The 20602-nt window shown below is 39.5% G+C and overlaps 1 protein-coding gene and 1 pseudogene across 1 annotated transcript; one reads left to right on the top strand and one right to left on the bottom strand.

The window, feature by feature from the left end:
* The first annotated feature begins 6655 nt into the window (after nt 1–6655).
* On the top strand, nt 6656–7585 carry Or1o2c (olfactory receptor family 1 subfamily O member 2C). Its single transcript, NM_001001117.1, has one exon. The coding sequence runs from the start codon at nt 6656–6658 to the stop codon at nt 7583–7585; it is 930 nt and encodes a 309-aa protein (NP_001001117.1).
* On the bottom strand, nt 8980–9436 carry Or11a11-ps1 (olfactory receptor family 11 subfamily A member 11, pseudogene 1; annotated as a pseudogene).

Below are 20602 nucleotides of genomic sequence, written 5' to 3'. Positions count from 1 at the left end.
CCCATAAGAGAAAGAATGAAAACATAAGTAGAAAAATACAATGAAGTACAATACTTCTGAGGTCTGAATAGAGGGGGAATCATTGAAAGAAAGAATGGAAGGAAGAAAAGATGTATATAAAATTGGATGATGTTGGATTGTCCTCTCTGTCAGCTTACTTCTTTTTTTTGTGTGTGTTTTATGATTTTTATTTTCTATTTACTATAACCAGTATCAGAAAATAACGAATGATTACTAAATGCCTGAGTAAGTAAGCACTCCCCTCTAAAAATAGTATTTTTCTATAATTTATGGCCTCCCTAGCATTTCACATCTATGATGAAGCATAAGTGATTTAACATTACAACAAGACTGATATTACAGTAGAAAACTATGCAACCTTGGCTTATGAACTCAGAACTATTCTACTGGCTTTTCCTCCAAAGGGATACTGTAAAGATGTGTAAAAAGCTGCAAACGCCTTCTGTCTTTCAAGAGTCAGTCCAAACCCAGCTTGTTGGAAGGAAGGCCTTTGGAAATTCCCTTGATGATCATACCATTTTTCTAAAGAAATTTTATCTCCCCTTTTGATTGACTACTTACACACAGTTTATTATAAATATTTTCATACCCTTAAAAACTTTCTCCAATTAAGACATTCAAGAGATTTGTTTAATAAAAATTTTATTTTAATCTAGGCCAGGATTTACCCACACAATGATCTGGAGTAGCTGATCAACATGAAATGGACCCCATGCCCTGTTTCTTCTCTCTCTTTCTCTCTCTGTCTCTCTCTCTGCTCTGTCTCTGTCGCCCTGTGTGTGTGTACTTTTTGCCTTTTTTGTTTTGATTCATGTTTTTTGTCATGATTATATATTTTTAAAGAGATACAGAAAGAGTTTGAAGCTGTGTGGGATGGGGAGGTAGGGAGGATCTGGGAGAATTAGGGGAAAGAAAAGGATATAATCAAAATACATTGTATGAAAATAGTTTTAAAACCAATAAGCAAAAATGTTTAAGATCATTGTATATACAAATGTTATATTAATATAGATAAATAATATAGATTTCACTCACTGTCCCTATACTAACCTGAAAGCTGACAACTAGAGATGTTACACAGGGAAAAGATGAGTCTCACATTTTTTACTATCCCCCCATGATTTCCTTTGTCTTGGTTCCATCTATTGAAAAGACCATTCCCTGCACAGAATTGCTTTTGAATCCTTAAGAGCAATCAGTTGGTCATGTCTGTGTATGTCTGAGTTCTGAATTCTACCTCATCCACCAATGTGGTTATCCTTCTCCTGGGCTCCAACCTCATAGGTAGCAATGAATAGCCTAGTAAGAGCACCAGTGGAAGGGGAAGCCCTTGGTCCTGCCAAGACTGAACCCCCAGTGAACGTGATTGTGGGGGGGAGGGCGGTAATGGGAGGAGGATGTGGAGGGGAACACCCATAGAAAAGGGAGGAGGAAGGGTTAGGGGAATGTTGGCCTGGAAACCGGGAAAGGGAATAAAAATTGAAATGTAAATAAGAAATACCCAAGTTAATAAAGATGGAGAAAAAAACCCCAAAAACCAAACCAAACCAAACCAAAACAAAAAACCAAACAAAACCCAAGGAGGGGAAGGCAATTCAATTTTTAAAGATAATTAAATCCATGTAGACTAGTAGGAAAAAAATCACTGATTTTATTTGCAGGTGACATAATCTACACAGTAAACCTACAGAATGTGTAGCCAAGAAATAATATTATTTCAACAATGTGGTAGAATATTAAGCACATATTCAAAGATTTTATTTCTACATATTAGCGATGAGCACACAGAAACCAAGTTTTAAAATATAGTAAAATATTTGAGTGCTTAAAATGAAATACAGAACTATATGTTTATGAAGGCCTGTGTAGTGTTCAAATATTCAAAAGTATAAAGTGTCATTCAAATAAAACAAGGGGTATCAAAATAAAAGAGAACACAAGCATGTTCACGCAGTGCAAGCTGCAGCACAAGGTACAACTGCGACAAAGACACAGTCATGATCCATCAGTGTCACAGAAAGAGAGAGACTGTATATACACAAAGGATTATGCTACTGGATTTGCATGATACTTTGAAGAATTTAGAATTCTTTATAAGTTTCTGAAAAAAATAAATTGAGATGAATCTGCCTATTTAATTTCAAGAACTGTTGTGTGAGTTGGAGGGACAGTGGCTAAGAGTGCTTTCTGCTTTTGAAGAATTTGGTTCCTAGCACCAACATCAGACAGCTCACAACCACCTTTAATTCTTCCCCTGAGGGATGAAACAACTTCTCCTGACCTCCACATGCATCCTCTCACACATGGCATGTGATCACACAAACACACACAGATAAAAAACAAATGAACCTTACAGAACTATTATGTAGCTAGAGTAATTGGGACTGATATTAGTAGAAGGATAACCAGCTTACTTCCTTTTTTCATCTTTTATTGCATATTTTTCCATTACAAATGTCATCCCCTTTCTCAGCTTCCTGAAACCCATTATCCCATCTTCCTTCCCCCTGCTTTTATAAGGGTGCACCCCATTCACCCACAAACATCATCCCACTTCCCTGCCCTGGCAATCCTCTCCACTGGTGCATTGAGCTTTGACAGGACCAAAGGCCTGTCCTCCCATTGATGGCTCATAAGGCCATCAACTGCTCCATATGTGGCTGGAGCCATAGGTCCATTCTTTAGTACTCTGGGTATGGTGGTTTAGTCCCTGGGAGGTCTGGGTGTTTGGTTGGTTGATATTGTTGTTATTCTTATGGTGTTGCAAACCCCTTCAGCTCCTTCAGTCCTTTCTCTAACTCCTTCATTTGAGATCCCATTCTCACTTGGCTGCAACCATTCACCTCTGTATTTGTCAGGCTCTCCCAGAGCCTCTTAGGAGACAGCTATCAGGATGGACTTCTTCCTATTCTCAATATTGTTTGGATTTGGTGGATGTATATGGGATGCATTCTCAGGTGGGGCAGCCTCTGAATGGCCTTTCCTTCAGTGTCCACACTTTTTCTCCATATTTTCTCCTGTGAGTATTTTTGTTCCCCCTTCTCAGTTTTTTTTTTTTTTTGGTTCTTTTTTTTTTTTCGGAGCTGGGGATCGAACCCAGGGCCTTGCGCTTCCTAGGTAAGCGCTCTACCACTGAGCTAAATCCCCAGCCCCCCCCCCCTTCTCAGTTTTTATCATCATTTCTCTGTAATACAGCTGGAGTTTAGGAGTGGTGATTTCTCCAGAAGTTCTTTTATTGTTGAGAATAATTTTCAATATCCTGGGTTTTTTGTTATTTCAAATTGCTTTTTTTTATCTCTGTGAAGAATTGAGTTGGGATTTGGTTGAGGATTGAATTGAATCTATAGGTTGTTTTTGAAAAGATGGTTATTTTTACTATATTAATCCTGCCAATACATGTGTATGGGAGACCTTTCCAACTTCTGAGATCTTCTTCAATTTCTTTCTTCAGAGACTTGATGTTCTTGACCTACAGATCTTTCATTTTTGGTTAGTCACACGAAGGTAATTTATATAATTTTTGAATATTGTGAATGGTTACCCTAATTTCTTTCTCACCCTGTTTATCTTTGAGTAGAGGAAGGCTACTGATTTGTTTGAGTTAATTTTATATCAACCACGTTGCTGAAATTGTTTATCAGCTGTAGGAGTTTTCTGGTAGAATTTTGGGGTCTTTAAAGTATACTATCATATCATCTGTAACTAGTGATAGTTTGACTTTTTCCTCTCCAATTTGTATCACTTTGACCTCTTTTTGTTGTCTATTTTCTCTGGCTATGACTTTGAGTACTATATCAAATAGGTAGGTAGAGAGTGGGCAGCTTTGTCTAGTCTTTGATTTTAGTGGGATTGCTTCAAGTTTCTTCCCATTTATTTTGATGTTTGCTATTGGTTACCTGCATATTGCTTTTACTATGTTTAGGTATGGGCCTTGAATTCCTGATCTTTCCAAAACTTTTACCATGAAGGGATGTTTATTTTTGTCAAATGCTTTCTCAGCATCTAATGAGATGACCATGTGGTTTCTGTGGCACAGAATCAGTCCTGGACAAAGACAGAAACAGGAAGGATCCCATCCCAAACTGTTCCTCAGTTCTTGTGTCCTGAATGCTCTGAGTAGGTCCCTCAGAGCAGAAGTGGTGGTCTTCTCTGTGCTCTCAGGTGTGTGAACACTCATGGGAGACCAGTTCTCTCCTGTCAGAATCTGGGTACCTGTCAGCTTACTTCTTTCTAGTCTAGAATATATTTTTTGTCCATATGTTTAAGATATTTCTTTTTTCATTTCCAGGGTGTATTTTCAAAGCCATTGTATTTTTTGGAACAAAGTCATGTTTTTTATTCTGACTCCCCTTGACCAGGCATAGGGAGACAACTTCCAAAGTACCATCTTATCAGTAATGATTTTTAAAAAAGATGTACTCCTTGGCCTTTCAAATAGAAATTATAGCCTCTAATATAAGGAAATTCCATCTAACCATGAACAAACTTCTATAACACAAAACCTGAAAATTAGACATAAAATTAGACAGAAAATATCAACATAAGCATCATATCATCCTGTGTATATATTTAATAAGAGATAAGACAATAAAAGGTAAATTATTCAATAATAATTTAATGGTGGGGAAGAAGACAAAACTATAAGAAAATCTAGAAACATTGATAAAATATGAATAAAGATGAAGAATTATCAGATGAGAAAAGCAATGGAGGTTAAACTTAATGAGAGCACATGATGTCAGAAGTTAGAAATTGAAAAACTATGGATGACAAGCCTGAAAGACCAGACTAAAAGCTAGGGGTGGAACAAGTGGGTAGAGGCACATCTCTGAGTTCCAGGTAACTAGTCACAGTAAGTATATGTAATTAATAGGAAAGAAGACACATCAGTGGTGTTTAATTAAGAGTCAAGACAAAACCAAACTGTTAGCAGTAAATTATAGTAATTAGTGTACAATGAGCATAGCCAGTTATACAGTTAATGCAATGAGCTTTGATTGAATGGATGAGAAAATGTACAGTTAAGGTATGAAAAGAAAAGGTGATCAAGGGGTTGAGATGAAGATTTTGTGGAGAACAATTTTATAGAGCTGTTTACATATGAGGGAATGAAAGACATGGATTCATCATGTGTTCAAGTCACATCAGCAAGCAATGCCTGGAGCAAAGTTGTTTCTTTCCTGATAAACTGAGATGTACCACAAAAGGGGACAATACAGAACCCACTTCTGCCTCCAGTCATGCTCGGCAATTATCCATCTCATAACAAGTGTTTGCTGTTTTTTTTTTATGCCAAGCCCTAGGCAAACTTTGAAGAGGAAATCAGATTCTGTTTTGCTCTATCATAATACATCTCATTTCCTTGTGAAGGAGGCAAAAAACTAGCTTAAAACTTTCCTAAGTATTATGTATTGTGTGTATGTATGTATGTATGTATGTATGTATGTATGTATGTATGTATGTATGTATGCATGTGTGTATGTATTGTATAACATCCTCCATATCACAAGTGTGGTAATCTAGGAAGGTGGAAGGTAGATCTGCCAGTCAAACAAGTTTAAGACTTCCTAGGAGAGTAACTGAGATGGTATGAATAAACCCTATGATTTGAAACCATCTCTCACTCATATCACAGTTCAGTGAGCTACTTTGATGGTGGAAACTGAGTTTGACTGTGGTGGAACTTTTGGATCTTTTGGATTAGCTAAACATCTGAGATTAGACACTGGTGGTTTAAGAATTACCAGAAGTCACAGACACACACTTCCCATATTGTCCTGTCTGTTGGTTGTTCTCTGCTGTTTCAGACTTCATCAAAGGGGGTTCTTCTGTCTTACACTTGATCATTGGTGCAAAATTATTTTTATTTATTTTTTTATTTCTTAGTCTTTTCTATTATGCTAGCAAATGAAACTGACAAAGATAGGAAATTAGTAAGGGGAAGTGTATATGTTGCTGATAATTTTTTGAATGTGGGCAGTGAGGAACAATGGACTTTATGAGGTATATCCAGATCAGCCTTACATGCCACACAAAGACTTATACAGTTTCATAACATTATGTTTATCCATGCAACATTTTTAAAAAAATAAGTAAAATGATTTTATTTTTTGAAGCAACTCACTTGGCAGCCCTGTGAACCAACACATTCAGTGAGGCAACAGTGGTCACAGTAAAACATCCAGGCAAACAGAAGTACTCTACTTAGTCTTCTGGAGATGCAACTAGAGTGGTGACTCAATGGATGGACAGGAGGACTTATTGAAATCCCACTCTAAGCAAAGCACTAAGCTACAAACTAGGATACAGTCTCTGCATTCAAAGTAATCACACGCAAATAGATTCACAGGAAAGTGGTTATTCAGTCATGTAACACAATGGTTAAATAGCATAGTTTTAATGTAGAGAGTTCCAGAAAGCCACTCAAATTGTCTTTAGGGACAATTTTCATAGGGAGCCATTTTTAATGAATTCCAAGTCTAGAACCTCCCTTTGATATTCTAGTTTTCATTGCTTAATCGATGCTCTGAAGGAGACTGATTACCACAGGACCAGTTCTGGGTTGATGTCATTTCTTGCCTGCTGTGAGAGAATTGTCTTCATACCAATGACTTCTTGAAAAAGAAGACCCAAGATGAATTGCAGTCAAGCTCCTGACTTTATCCTCTTGGGACTGTCCAGTGACCCAGAGAAATGGCAGCTCTTCTTTAGCATCTTCCTTGCTTTCTACTTGCTGGGCCTTTCAGGGAACCTGCTCCTTCTGTTAGCTATTGGTGCTGATATCCACCTCCACACCCCCATGTATTTCTTCCTCAGTCAGCTCTCACTTGTGGATCTTTGCTTCATCACCACCACAGCTCCCAAAATTCTGCAGACTCTGTGGACTGGAGATGGATCAATCTCATTCTCTGGATGCCTGACTCAGTTTTACTTCTTTGCTCTTTTTGCTGACATGGATAACCTGCTTCTGGCAGTCATGGCTATTGACCGCTATGCTGCTATCTGCCACCCACTGCTCTACCCACTTCTCATGACTCCTTGTAGATGTGAACTTCTTGCTTGTGGGTCATGGGGATTAGCTCATTGTGTGTCTTTGATCTATGCCTTATTACTTTCTCAGTTATATTTTCACACCAATGAAGGGATACCTCATTTTTTCTGTGATTTTGGGCCTCTCTTATTGCTTTCCTGCTCAGACACTCATCTCACAGAGAGCCTGATGATGGGTTTGTCTGCAGTTTTGGGAATCAGTGCACTTTTCTGCATTGTAAGTTCTTATGCTTCTATTTTTCATGCCGTGTTTAGGGTTCCTTCAGCACAGGGGAAAAGGAAAGCCTTGGCTACATGCAGTTCCCACCTCTCTGTAGTTCTCCTTTTCTACAGCACAGTCTTTGCCACCTACTTGAAGCCCCCATCTACTTCTCACTCCTCTGGGGAGGTGGTAGCTGCTGTTTTGTATACCTTGGTAACTCCCACTCTGAACCCCTTCATTTACAGTCTGAGAAATAGGGATGTTAAGAGTTCCTTGAGAAAGATCCTGAACATAGAGAAGTCTTGGGACTAAGGATCGTCCTTCATGAAGAATCACCAAACACATCACTACCACACTTGCAAAGTGAGTCAACTAGCACAATGGCTCACGGGGAATTACATGATTGCTTTGGATAATCTTCAGTGTTAACTGGGCTGAATTTGGAATCACCCTGAACACAATACTTTGGGCATTTCTGTGGCATGTCTCTGCAGAGATGTCACTGAGGAGGAAGATCCATTGTGAATGTGGGTGGCCACGTCCATTCCATAGAATCATCCTTGTCTGATAAACAGAAAGAGGAAAAAAAACCCAAACTTTCTATTATTATTCATCTGTTTTTGCTTGTTTAACAGACATGTAATGTGACTTGTGACCTCATCTGCCTGCTGTGCTTATGATCCTGATGTATCGTTTTCTTTAAACCATGAATAAAATGAAACTTTCGTTCTTAAACTGCTTCTCAGGTATTTTTCCAAGCAACAGGACAAGTTAAAAGAAAAAAAATGATCTGTGGAAATCATACTATGTTGGGTTTGATGTTCTTGGATTTTTCTTCTTATAGTCATATTCCTGATGCATAAATATCCATTGAAATCTCTAAAATCATTGGATAATTGTTCGATTTCCTACCAGTTGTTTGGTACCAACAGCCTCTTTATTTTGTATAGGATTTACTCTCTCCCCTGTTCTGGAGATCTACTGTATTTAAGTGTTTCTGTCCTTTTCTAATATGCTTATTCTTGCTGAACGTAGATGATAAATCATGCTAAATATAGTTTAATGTTCACAGAGATTAAAATGCAAGTAAGAGGTTAGGAGGCTGATGAGTCGGACAATAACCCAAGTGAATAGGAACAGGAAGAGAAAGAATATAATTTTATTCTATATTTTAATGGAGAATATGCTACAGGATTTCTTTATAATACTTAATTATTGTTGTTACTGTGTGGGTATATATATGTGTGTAAACTTACTTGTGACATATCATTTTGTTGGATAACAAATTGCAACTTGCATCATCAAGTTTGCATGCTCAAACCAAATACTCCCAATAGGAAAGAACTCTTTAAATGTCATACTACAATAAAATAAATGAACATTGTTCCAGGTATGTGTTTGTATTTGTACATTATTTCTATAGTTTTCTCTACATTATTTATTAGCAGCAGTACTATATACAGTAACATGTTGCAGAGTATCAATTTATTATATGTCTTCACTGTATGATGTTCAAAGGAGCGCACTGTTTATGCTGTGTAGAATCAACAATCCAAAATAATTCACATAATCTTTTAAGCTACCATGTGAAAACTCTTTAACTATCATCCCCCTCCATAGAAAAATTCTGCAGACCAAACATGCAATTCTGAGTAAGAACATAATTACTCTATGTCCAGTCCATTGTGGGAGACTTATTAATAAATTTACCAACAATCAAATAGAAAATCTTCACTGCCCTCTTCCCTTGGTCCTATTTCAGTTGGGTTGCAGTAGAGAAGCCTTCTTATTGCCTGCTGTACCTCCTGAATCCTCAAGGCATAGATACCAGGGTTGAAGGTGTGGGTGACTATTGTGAAGAACAGGGCAATGACTTTGGAGAGGAGCTGGAAATGGACAGCAGAGGGCACAGGGTATAAGACCATGAGTGTTCCATAGAATGTGGATACCACTGGATCCAGATGAGAGGAGCATGTGGAGAAACCCTTTAACCTTCTGGACTCAGAGGGAACTCTCAGCACAGTCACCACAATCTGAGCAAAAAAGTCAGAACCAGGCCAAAGGGGTCAGAAGGACAACAAAGATAACAAAAGTAGTCATCTGGACCAGTCCAGTATCTGAGCAAGCCAGGACCATCAAGGGTGAGAAATCACAGTAAAAGTAATCAAAATATGAATGCTTCACTCCTTCTTTAAAAGGGGAACAAGAATACCCTTTTGAGGGAATAGAGAGGCAAAGATTAAAACAGACACAGAAGGAACACCCATTCAGAGCCTGCCCCACATGTGGCCCATACATATACAGCCATCCAATTAGACAAGATGGATGAAGCAAAGAAGTGCAGGCCGACAGGAGCCGGATGTAGATCGCTCCTGAGAGACACAGCCAGAATACAGCAAACACAGAGGCGAATGCCAGCAGCAAACCACTGAACTGAGAATAGGACCCCCGTTGAAGGAATCAGAGAAAGAACTGGAAGAGCTTGAAGGGGCTCGAGACCCCATATGAACAACAATGCCAAGCAACCAGAGCTTCCAGGGACTAAGCTACTACCTAAAGACTATACATGGACTGACCCTGGACTCTGACCTCATAGGTAGCAATGAATATCCTAGTAAGGGCACCAGTGGAAGGGGAAGCCCTGGGTCCTGCTAAGACTGAACCCCCAGTTAACTAGATTGTTGGGGGGAGGGCGGCAATGGGGGGAGGGTGGGGAGGGGAACACCCATAAAGAAGGGGAGGAGGGAGCGGGACGTTTGCCTTTGGGAAAGGGAATAACACTCGAAATGTATGTAAGAAATACTCAAGTTAATAAAAAAAAGTAATCAGTTAGGTTGGGGACACAGAACCTCAGCTGGGCCATCAGAACAACAAGTAATCCATCTACCATGAAGCCAGATAGCCAGAATGTGAGCTCCAACACCAGGCACCATTGAGGCTTGATCAGGAATCTGTGGAGTAGCAGGGTTGTTGATGGCAGGTGGAAGGGATTGGGCAGGACAAACAGAATAGGACAGGCTAGGGAAGGAATCCTGAGGGTCTGGTCCAAAGCCCTGCTCCTCCTTTCCAAGGTTGTTTCCTACTGGACCCCTGAAATCACTGGGACCTGTATGGGTAACAACTAGAGGGATCACTAACAGCAGGAGAATGCAGTTTTCTGAGGTCCCCATCCTTCCTGTAAGTGCTGATTGGATTATCTAGATACTAACCACCCAACTGTAATAAAAACTGGGAAAATGTCATTAGTATCCATGCAAAAGTATCAGGCAAAGGTTAAGTTACAGAGAAGTGAAATCTCTGAGGAAGTGGGGGGGATTCTCCATTGCTGTTTTTCCTCTTTTTGACTCTCCCTCACCAAGAAGGGTGTAATGTGGAACCTGAGGTTTGCCCTGACTCCTGTTCTCCTATACTGAGTACTTAATATCATGTTTCCTAGAGCCCTTCGAAAATTTCAGGATCATTGTATGTTCTCCACACAAACAAACAAATAAACATTTTTTTGTTTTATTTGTACTGATGTTTTGCTTATATTGTATGTTTGTGCTCCAAGTGAGTGCCTGGTGCCAGCAGAGTGTAGAAGAGGGCATCTGATCCACTGGAACTGGAGTTAGAGACCCTATTTATTGTCATGTGAGTGCTGGAAATAAAGCCCTGGTCTTCTCACAGACTCCAGGGAAAACTTTTATTGGTTAGGTCTGACACATTTGGAAGTTAGAAGTATTAAGGTCCTGTTTGGGAATGCACACTTGTAAACCCAGCCATAATGGGAATGGCCATAATGGGAATGTATGTCAGTTAATATGATTCATGATTATTGGAGTGCACCACCATCAACAGTTACATTTCTAACATTTCTCCTACATATGTGTTCATGGAAGGCATCTCCCTTGTGTCTCTGTGACTCACTGATAATGTAATGAAATTTCCATAGTGCTTCTGATGCTAACTAATCTGAATACATCATGTAGGACAACAAAATGCCAAAACAACTATCCCTCAATTGCTATTGTCGTTTACTTAATCTAGGACATAGATCACTTTTGTTTTGGTGTATTGTTTCTATGCAGTCTTGATCATTAAGTTTAGCATCACAGGAATAAAGTGGATAACGTGTAGATGCAAACTGAGGAAATAGTGATCTCATGAGATTTCTAAGCAGATACTCAACAGATAATATTAGGCTCTTCCTGAGCTCTTTAAATGCACAGAGGTCAGATAAAAATGATGGGTATTGTTTTGGATGCTGGGGTTACAGTATTGGAAAAAAGCTACAAAGCATTTTTGTTACTTCCTAGAACCTGCATTTAAGTTGAAGATATTCAATAAAGCTAAATACACCAAATTGATATAGAGTCTATTGATAACAACAGAGCAGAGAAGAGCAGCAATTATGTTGCGCGTATATCCATGAATGCCTGTGTGCATGCCTGACAGCGTGCATGTGTGCTTGGGTGCCTGCCTGCATGCCTGTGTGCGTGCATGTGTGTGTGTGTGTGTGTGTGTGTGTGTGTGTGTGTGTGTCTTTACATGAGATAGAAAAACACAGAGTTTAGGACAAGAAGGAGGAAATTAGCTATGTAGGTTTATTATGTGTCAGAATATTCACTGCAGTTAAGAATTGGTGCTGACTTCGAGGTCAGTGTGGTTGAGACAGGAAGTTGAAGAGCAGAGAGAAATGCAGAAGTAAAGAGGGGGAAGTTGGTGCAGGGTCTTCTAGGTCAACACAGTATGTTTAACTTTCTTCTATTTTTATATTCATTATTTTATTTATTTATATTCCAAATTTGGTTCTCCCACATGTGTTCTTTATTCCCACCAACCTCTACATTGCTTTTGAGAGGGTGATCTCCAACCTTAAAACCCACCTATTGACTCCCACCTCACAATGATAGTATGCGCCTTCCCTGGGGCATCAAATCTCTACAAGACTAGGTAACTCCTCTCCCACTGAGGCCAGATAAGAAAGGCTTCTGCTACATATGTAGCTGGGAACCAGAGCAGCCTATGTATGCTCATTGCTTGTTGGCTGAAACTTTGGAGCTCTGAGGAGTCCTGGTTAGTTGCTACTGTTGTTTTTCCTATGGGGTAGAAATCCCCTTTAGTTTCTTCAGTCATTCCCCTAATTCTTCCATAGGAATCCCACACCTTGATAACTTGGTCCAGTGGTTGACTGTGAGTATCTGCATCTGTCTCAGTCAGATGTTGGTAAAGCCTTGCAGACGACACCCATGCTAATCTTGTGTCTACAAGCACAAGAAGACATCAGTAATACTGTCAGTATTTAGTGCCTGCCCATGAGTTGGAACCCAAGTTGGGCTAATCACTGGACGTCCTTTCCTTCAGTCCCTGCTCAAGTTTTTTGTCCCTGGATTTTATTTAGACAGGAACAATTCTGGGTCAAAGCTTTGAAGATGAACGGCTGACTCCATGCCCAAAATAGGGGCCATGTCTATCTACTATAGGTAATGTCTTTTGGTTCCATCTCTCCACTGCTGTATATTTTGGCGAAGGTTATCCCCATTGGGTCAGTGGGAGCCTCTCAGCCCTTTTGGTCTGGGACTTTCTTGAGGTTCCTTCTGCCCCCACCCCACATTGCTTTATACTTTTATTCATTCTCCTGACCCACTGGGCTTCTCTCCTGTCCCCCCCATAAGTGATCCTGCCCTACCTTTTCCCTCCCCAATCCCTCTCCCATCCATGAACCTCCCTGCCTCTGCCCTCATGATGCTTTTGTTCCACCTTCTAAGTGAGATTGAAATATCCATATTTGGGCCTTCATTTTTGTTAAGCTTCAGATGGTCAGTGAATTGTATCATGGGCATTCTGAACTTTATCAGTAATATCCACTTATCCGTGAGTACATACCATGTCTGCATTTTTCTGTCAGTGCTACGTCAATCAGGATATTTTCTAGTTCCATTCATTTCTCTGCAAAATTCATAACGTTTTAATAACTGAGTAGTATTTCATTGTGTAAGTAAACCATATATTTTTCTATCTTTGGCTGAGAGACATTTGGGTGGTTTTTAGCTTCTGGCTATTATAAATAAGGCTGCCATGGACATAGAGGAGCACATGTCCTTGTGATATGGTTCAGCATCATTTGGGTTTATGCTCAGGAGTGCCATAGCTGGGTCCTCAGGTAGAACTATTTCCAATTTTCTGAGGGGCCTCCAGGTTGATTTCTAGAGTGGGTGTACCCCTACCACTTTGTACTTCCATCAGCAATGGAGGAGTGCTCCTCTTTCTCATCATAGCAGCGTGTACTGTTACTTGAGTTTTTTTTAATCTCAAGGTCATGTTGATTTGAATTTTCCTGATGACTGAGGAAGTTGAACATTTCTTTAAGTGCTTCTTGATCATTTGAGATAGCTCTGTTGATAAATCTCTTTAGCTCTGTACCCTATTATTCAATTGGGTTATTTGGGGTTTTTATTTAGTCTAACTTCTTGAGTTTTTTTATATATTTTGGATACTCGCCCGTTATCAGATGAAGGGTTAGTGAATATCTTTTCCCAATCTGTAGGTTGCCATTTTGTCCTATTGACAATGTTCTTTGATTAACAGAAGCTTTGCAGTTTCATGAGTTCCCACTTGTCAACTGTTGATCTTAGAGCATGAGACATTGGTGCTCTGGTCAGGAAATTTCCCCCTGCGCCAATATGTTCAAGGGTATTTCCCACTTTTCCTTCCATTAGATTCAGTGTATCAGGTTTATGTTGAGGTCCTTGATCCACATGGACTTGATCTTTGTACAAGGTGGTAAATATGGATCAGTTTCATTCTTCTACATGAAGATTGCCAGTTAGACCAGCATAATTTGTTGAAGATGTTTTCTATATGTGTTTGGCTTCTTTGTCACAGATCAAGAGTCCGTAAGTGTGTGAGTTTATTTCTGGGTCCTCAATTCTATTCCATTTGTTGATCTGTCTCTTTGTGTACCATATTGAGTGTTTTTTTTGTTTTGTTTACTATTGCTCTGTAGTACATCTTGAAGTCAGAGATGGTGATTCCCCAAGAAGTTCTTTAATTGTTGAGAATTGGTGTTGCTATCCTGGTTTTTTGTTATTTCAGATGAAGTTGAGAGTTGCACTTTCCATGTTTGTGTAGAATTGAGTTGGACTATTGATGGGGATTACATTGAATCTGTAGAATGCTTTTGGTAAATTGGCCATTTTTACCATGTTAAGCCCTCAGATCCATGAGCATGGGAGATCTTTGCACCTTCTGAGGAAGATCTCTTGGGGAACAGGGAGCCTGTGACCTGATCGCAGTTGAATTCCTGGGAGACAGATGTACTGTGGGGTATGGCATAGGGCAGGCTTGCCCAATCTTCCCTGCACCGAGTTGCAAACTGGAAGGAAGATGAGGCTTTTTCCAATATGCCCCACTGGTCACACATTGGCTGAGCTCCGTGGAGGTTCCAGCTAGGACAGGTATTGGTGCAGGGGTTTCACCTGTGTCCCTGCTTATGGCAGACCTCCTGCGAGACAGTTAGTGGGATGTAGGAGAGTAGCAGGTACATCTGCTCTGCAGGTGGCACTGCAGACTGCAAGGAACCCAGAGCTGCAGCAGAGAGAATTGGTTCTGCATAAGCTGGGATATGTGGGGGTCTCTGCTTGGTCAGGCATTGGGGAAGGTTCTCAACTGTGTCACTGTTTGTCGCAGACATCCTGGAAGACAGGTAGTCTGTGTCTCTGGTTAAGGCAGAAATCCTGGGAGACACGCAGCCTATGGGACCTGGGAGAGGAGCAGGTGTGCCTTATCTGCCCTGGATGGAGTTGACTCTCAATCAATAAGGATGCATTGGAGCACTTAAGCTATTAGACACAGGTACAAGTAATTCCAGATGGGTTTTAAGAGCAGTATTACTTAGACATAGACATGATTGAACATATTATCATTTTAAGACTTCAGATGTATTTTATAATTACTAATATATGCATTAGGAACATTGTTATACTATCAGTCACTTATAGCACTAATCAGTTATAAAGACTGACCATTTTAATTTCACCCAACTTTTGTATGGTGTAGAAATTGCAAAGATTAGAAAATAAATATATACTTAATTTAAAAATTGACTCCCATGATTGTATCTTTGGCAAAGGAGACAAGTGCGGATGAATAACCGAGTGTAGAATTGGTGAATTTTCTACTTCATGACCTTCTATGATTCATTGTTTCCCTAGAAGGCCTCCTATCCTATACATTAGAAAAGATTTACACATTTTCTTTTTGTTAATCTGATCAGACCAATTTGATTTTGAATTCAGTCATGTTCCTAAGAGGAAAGAAGAAATAAGATAATTACTGGAACTTCACAGTGCTAGCAGATGCCTGTATGTGCCAGAAACACAGAAACATTATTTTCTCATGATCCTGAGACTGAACCGGCTCTTCTCCACATTACCAACCTCTGGACATCTTTGATAGAGACAAAGATGGACTGTTACTAATATCACATATTGTCTTGGTGGTCTTAAATAGTTAAATGTTTCCCAGATGACTTCAATGAATGGCACACTGCATAACTATTTATGAATTGGGAAAATATTCATCAAATATGGTAAAAACTGAGTGACAAATAATTAGGAGAATGTAACAGGAATTCTCATTTAGATAGAATTAGTTTGCAGTGCTGTCAGAATCTTATGGTAGATGATCAATGAATTGAATGTGTTTTATTCTATATCTATTTATAAAAGTTCAACTTAAAACTCACACATCAATTAGGGTGGATCTCATTAGAGGCCAGGAAATATTATGGCCCCATGTGCAGTATTCAGGTTTTCTTTAATTAAGAAGGTACATCAATGACTAGAAATGGACCATGAGTTGCAAATAGCTTTCTGCTTTCACATCTCAATTATGGCCAAGATTTCTGCCTGTTTAGTGATTTTATTTTTAAACACATCTTCAGGAAAAATTCTCAATGGAAAGGTATTACATACTTTTCACTAATGAGTAACTTTGGGAACTGAGTCTCTAAGGTCAAGAAAGGTTTTTTTTCTGTAGGCAATCCTTTTCTGATCCCAAGAGAATTAATACAGACTAGTCTTCCAGACTCCATCATCTCCACTCTCATATACAGTCTCAGCAATGAGTGCAAAGGACAGGATGCTTTTAGGTCTAAGACCATCAGGCAAAGTGAATGTTTCTAGGTTCATCACTCACTAGTGGACATTAGAGAGGTCAGAAGGTAAGTGTGAAATGTGCTATTTCATGGAATATGAGTTCATATTTCAGAGTAGATCATAGTAGATACAGTGTAGAACACCATTCTATTTGTATGTTAGTTTCCAAAGCTGCATGTAAATAACCCCACCTAAAAGAAAGAATGTTTCACAGTAAAAATGCTTCTATGATGAAATGATATTATATATAATTCATATATAGGACATCTACATATTGTGAGCAGCCAAAAATTAGTGAACATATAAATAATGAAAAGGAAAAATTGTATTATGTTATACCTACCTGAATCTTTTCTCTTTCACATATAGCTCATCATTTAGAGTTAGCATACAGAGACCCAGATGTTTAAAAGTTGAATTATGAGCACATCATGTGACATTTACTATAAAGTATGAAACGACAACCAGAAACAACTGCAATTATAACATCTCCCAAGTAGGCTTTAACTCTCCACACAATTTCAGTGATGAATGTGTTCTGCTATTGCACCACAAGGACAGGCTCTCTCTCTCTCTCTCTCTCTCTCTCTCTCTCTCTCTAATTCATCTTTGGTCCCCTTTATAGTTTTACATATTCATTTGTATTACTTCTATTCAAACACTTATATATGGACATCATCTCCTAGAGTCTACATTTCAGAGAAAATACTGAGGTTTCTGCTTTTCTGAGTTGTCTCACTTTCAAGATCATTCACTTCCTTGAAAACTATACCTCAGTTTTTAAAAGTGAGTAAAATTTCATTATATACATGTGTCATATTTACTTTTATAGAAAAGAGATTCTTCTCTCATACAATATATCCTGATCTCAGTTTTTCCACCTTTCACCTTTCCCACCTTCCTCTACTACACTCCTCTCCCACCAGATCCATTCCTTCTCAGTTTCCCTTCAAAACGGGCAGGACTCCAATATACACACAACTAAACAAGGTATAAGACAAGGCAAAAATCCTCATACTGATGGAGTGCAAGGCAATTTATTTGGAGGAAAAGTGTACTAAAGTATAGAGAAAAGCATCAGAGACACACTTGTTCCTAGAGTTAGGAGTCCCACCAATCCCCGTGCTAACAGCCATAACATATACACTGAGTATGTGATACAGACCCATGCAGGTCCTGTGCTTGCTGCTTTAGTCTCCATGAGCCCATATAAACCATTCTTTATTGATTCAGTGGGCCATGTTCTCCTACAGTCCTATATCCCCTCTCACTTCTGAAATCTTTCCTCCTCGTCTTTCACTGTCTACTTCTCTTGGGCATGACTAAAACTTTCTTTTTTAGAGCTTTCAGGTGGGCTGTCAAATTGCTAGTATGAGATCACAAAAATTATTATTATTATTTTTTTTATTAACTTGAGTATTTCTTATATACATTTCGAGTGTTATTCCCTTTCCCGGTTTCCGGGCAAACATCCCCCTCCCCCTCCCCTTCCCTATCGTGTTCCCCTCCCCATCCTCCCCCCACTGCCGCCCTCCCCCCAACAATCTAGTTCATGGGGGTTCAGTCTTAGCAGGACCCAGGGCTTCCCCTTCCACTGGTGCTCTTACTAGGATATTCATTGCTACCTATGAGGTCAGAGTCCAGGGTCAGTCCATGTATAGTCTTTAGGTAGTGGCTTAGTCCCTGGAAGCTCTGGTTGCTTTGCATTGTTGTACATATGGGGTCTAGAGCCCCTTCAAGCTCTTCCAGTTCTTTCTCTGATTCCTTCAATGGAGGTCCTATTCTCAGTTCAGTGGATTGCTGCTGGCATACGCCTCTGTGTTTGCTGTATTCTGGCTGTGTCTCTCAGGAGCGATCTACATCCGGCTCCTGTCGGCCTGCACTTATTTGCTTCATCCATCTTGTCTAATTGGATGGCTGTATATGTATGGGCCACATGTGGGGCAGACTCTGAATGGGTGTTCCTTCTGTGTCTGTTTTAATCTTTGCCTCTCTCTTCCCTGCCAAGGGTATTCTTGTTCCCCTTTTAAAGAAGGAGTGAAGCATTCACATTTTAATCATCTGTCTTGAGTTTCATTTGTTCTAGGCATCTAGGGTAATTCAAGCACACAAAAATTATTTTATGCAGGTGCTTAATGATGCCAACTTTCCTTTTTTGTATCACTTACATTGTGTCCTATGAGTTTGGATATGCTGTCTTTAATTTATTTACTTCTGTCTTGACTCATTTTTTCATTTAGTAGAGAGTTGTTAAGTTTCCATAAGCATGAGGGTGCTCTTTTGATTTTGTTATTGTTGCTACCCAGCTTGAATATACGGTAGGCTGATCAGATGCAGGGAGTTTTTTCAATTTTCTTGTACATAGTGAGAGTTGCTTTATGCCATCTTTTAAATGATATTTATTGTAAAGTACATGCACGTATGTTTGTATTTGTATGTGCACATGTGTATGTCAGTGTTCACAGAGACCAGAAGAGGGATTGGAGAGTTTGGAACTAGAGTTACAGGTGTTTGTGTGTCACTTGACATAGATGTGTGGAGCCAAACTCAGGTCTTCTGGAAAGACAGCAATACTCAAGTATTGTACCATCTCTCTAGCACCAAACACAGATCTTTAAGTTATACTACACAATTATAACCTTTCCTTACTATGTACATGTTACTTGTATAGATAACCTGATCATTGGCATGAAGTTGATGAACAAGTATACTTTTAATATTGTTGCTAGTTGTAGTCATTGTAGAGTCCTGTGTATTATGGTAACATGATGAATGCCTTCAATGATCTCCATTGTCCACTCATTTTCCCATAAAAGAAAGAGTTAAACATAAAATAAAATGAAGAACAATACCTCTGAGGTCTGAATAGAGGGGACTAATTGAAAGAAAAAATGAAAGGAAGAAAGGAGGGAAGGAAGGAAGGAAGGAAAATGAATATAAAATTGCACAATGTTGGATCACCCTCTCTGTCAGCTTACATCTTTTTTCAATCTTTTATTGGATATTATTTTTCCATTGCAAATGTTAGCCCCTTTCTCAGTTTCCTCTCCAGAAACCCACTATACAATTTCCCCTTTCCCTATTTTTATAAGGGTGCTCCCCACCCACTCACAAACACCTTCCCACTTCTCTGCTCTGGCATTCCCCTCCCCTGGTGCATTGAGCCTTGACAGGACAAAAGATCTATCCTCCCATTGATGCCCAACAAAGCCATCCTCTGCTTCATATGTGGCTGGAGTCATAGGTCCATTCATTTGTACTCTTGGTATGGTGGTTTAGTCCCTGGGAGCTCTGGGGTGTCTGGTTGGTTGATATTGTTGTTCTTCTTATGGGGTTGCAAACCGCTTCAGCTCCTTCAGTCCTTTCTCTAATTCCTCCAATGGGGACCCCGTTCTTAGTTGGCTGCAAGCATTTGCCTCTTTATTTGTGAGGCTCTGGCAGAACCTCTCAGGAGACAGCTATATCAGCCTCCTATTAGCATGGACTTCTCATCTGCAATATTGTCTGGGTTTGGTGGATGTATATGGGAAGGATTCTCAGGTGGGGCAGTCTCTGGGTGGCCTTTCCTTCAGTCTCCACACTTTGTCTCCATATTTCCTGCTGTGAGTATTTTTGTTCCCCCTTCTAAGAACACCTGAAGCATCCATACTTTGGTCTTCCTTCTTCTTGAGGTTTCATGTGGTCTGTGGATTGTATCTTGGGCTATTCGAGCTTTAAGGCTAATATCCACTTATCAATGACTGCATACCAGGTGTGTTCATCTGTGATTGGGTTACCTCACTCAGGATGATATTTTCTAGTTCCATCAATATGCCTAAGAATTTCATGAAGTCACTGTTTTTAATAGCTGAGTAGTATCCCAATGTATAAATGTGGCACATTTTCTGTATCCATTCCTCTGTTGAAGGACATCTGGGTTCTTTATAGCTTCTGGCTGTTATTAATAAGACTGCTATGAACATAGTGTAGCATGCATTTTTGTTATATGAAGGAGCATCATTTGGGTATATGCCCAGAAGTAGTATAGCTGGGTCCTCAGGTTTTATGTCTAATTTTCTGAGGAATCACCAGACTGATTTCTAGAGTGTTTGTACCAGCTTGCAATCCCACCAAGAATGAAGGAGCGTTCCTATTTTTACACATCATTGCCAACATCTGTTGTCACTGATATTTGATCTTAGCCAATCTGACT

The sequence above is a fragment of the Rattus norvegicus genome, chromosome 20 (assembly GCF_036323735.1).
Source record: "Rattus norvegicus strain BN/NHsdMcwi chromosome 20, GRCr8, whole genome shotgun sequence".
In the NCBI taxonomy this organism is placed as follows: domain Eukaryota; kingdom Metazoa; phylum Chordata; class Mammalia; order Rodentia; family Muridae; genus Rattus; species Rattus norvegicus.
The sequence above is the reverse complement of the archived record's forward strand: the minus strand, read 5'-3'. Positions and strand labels throughout refer to the sequence as shown.

Excerpts from the sequence above, each read along its gene's own strand:
- Or1o2c (NM_001001117.1), top strand. The coding sequence starts at position 6,656 with ATGAATTGCAGTCAAGCTCCTGACTTTATCCTCTTGGGACTGTCCAGT.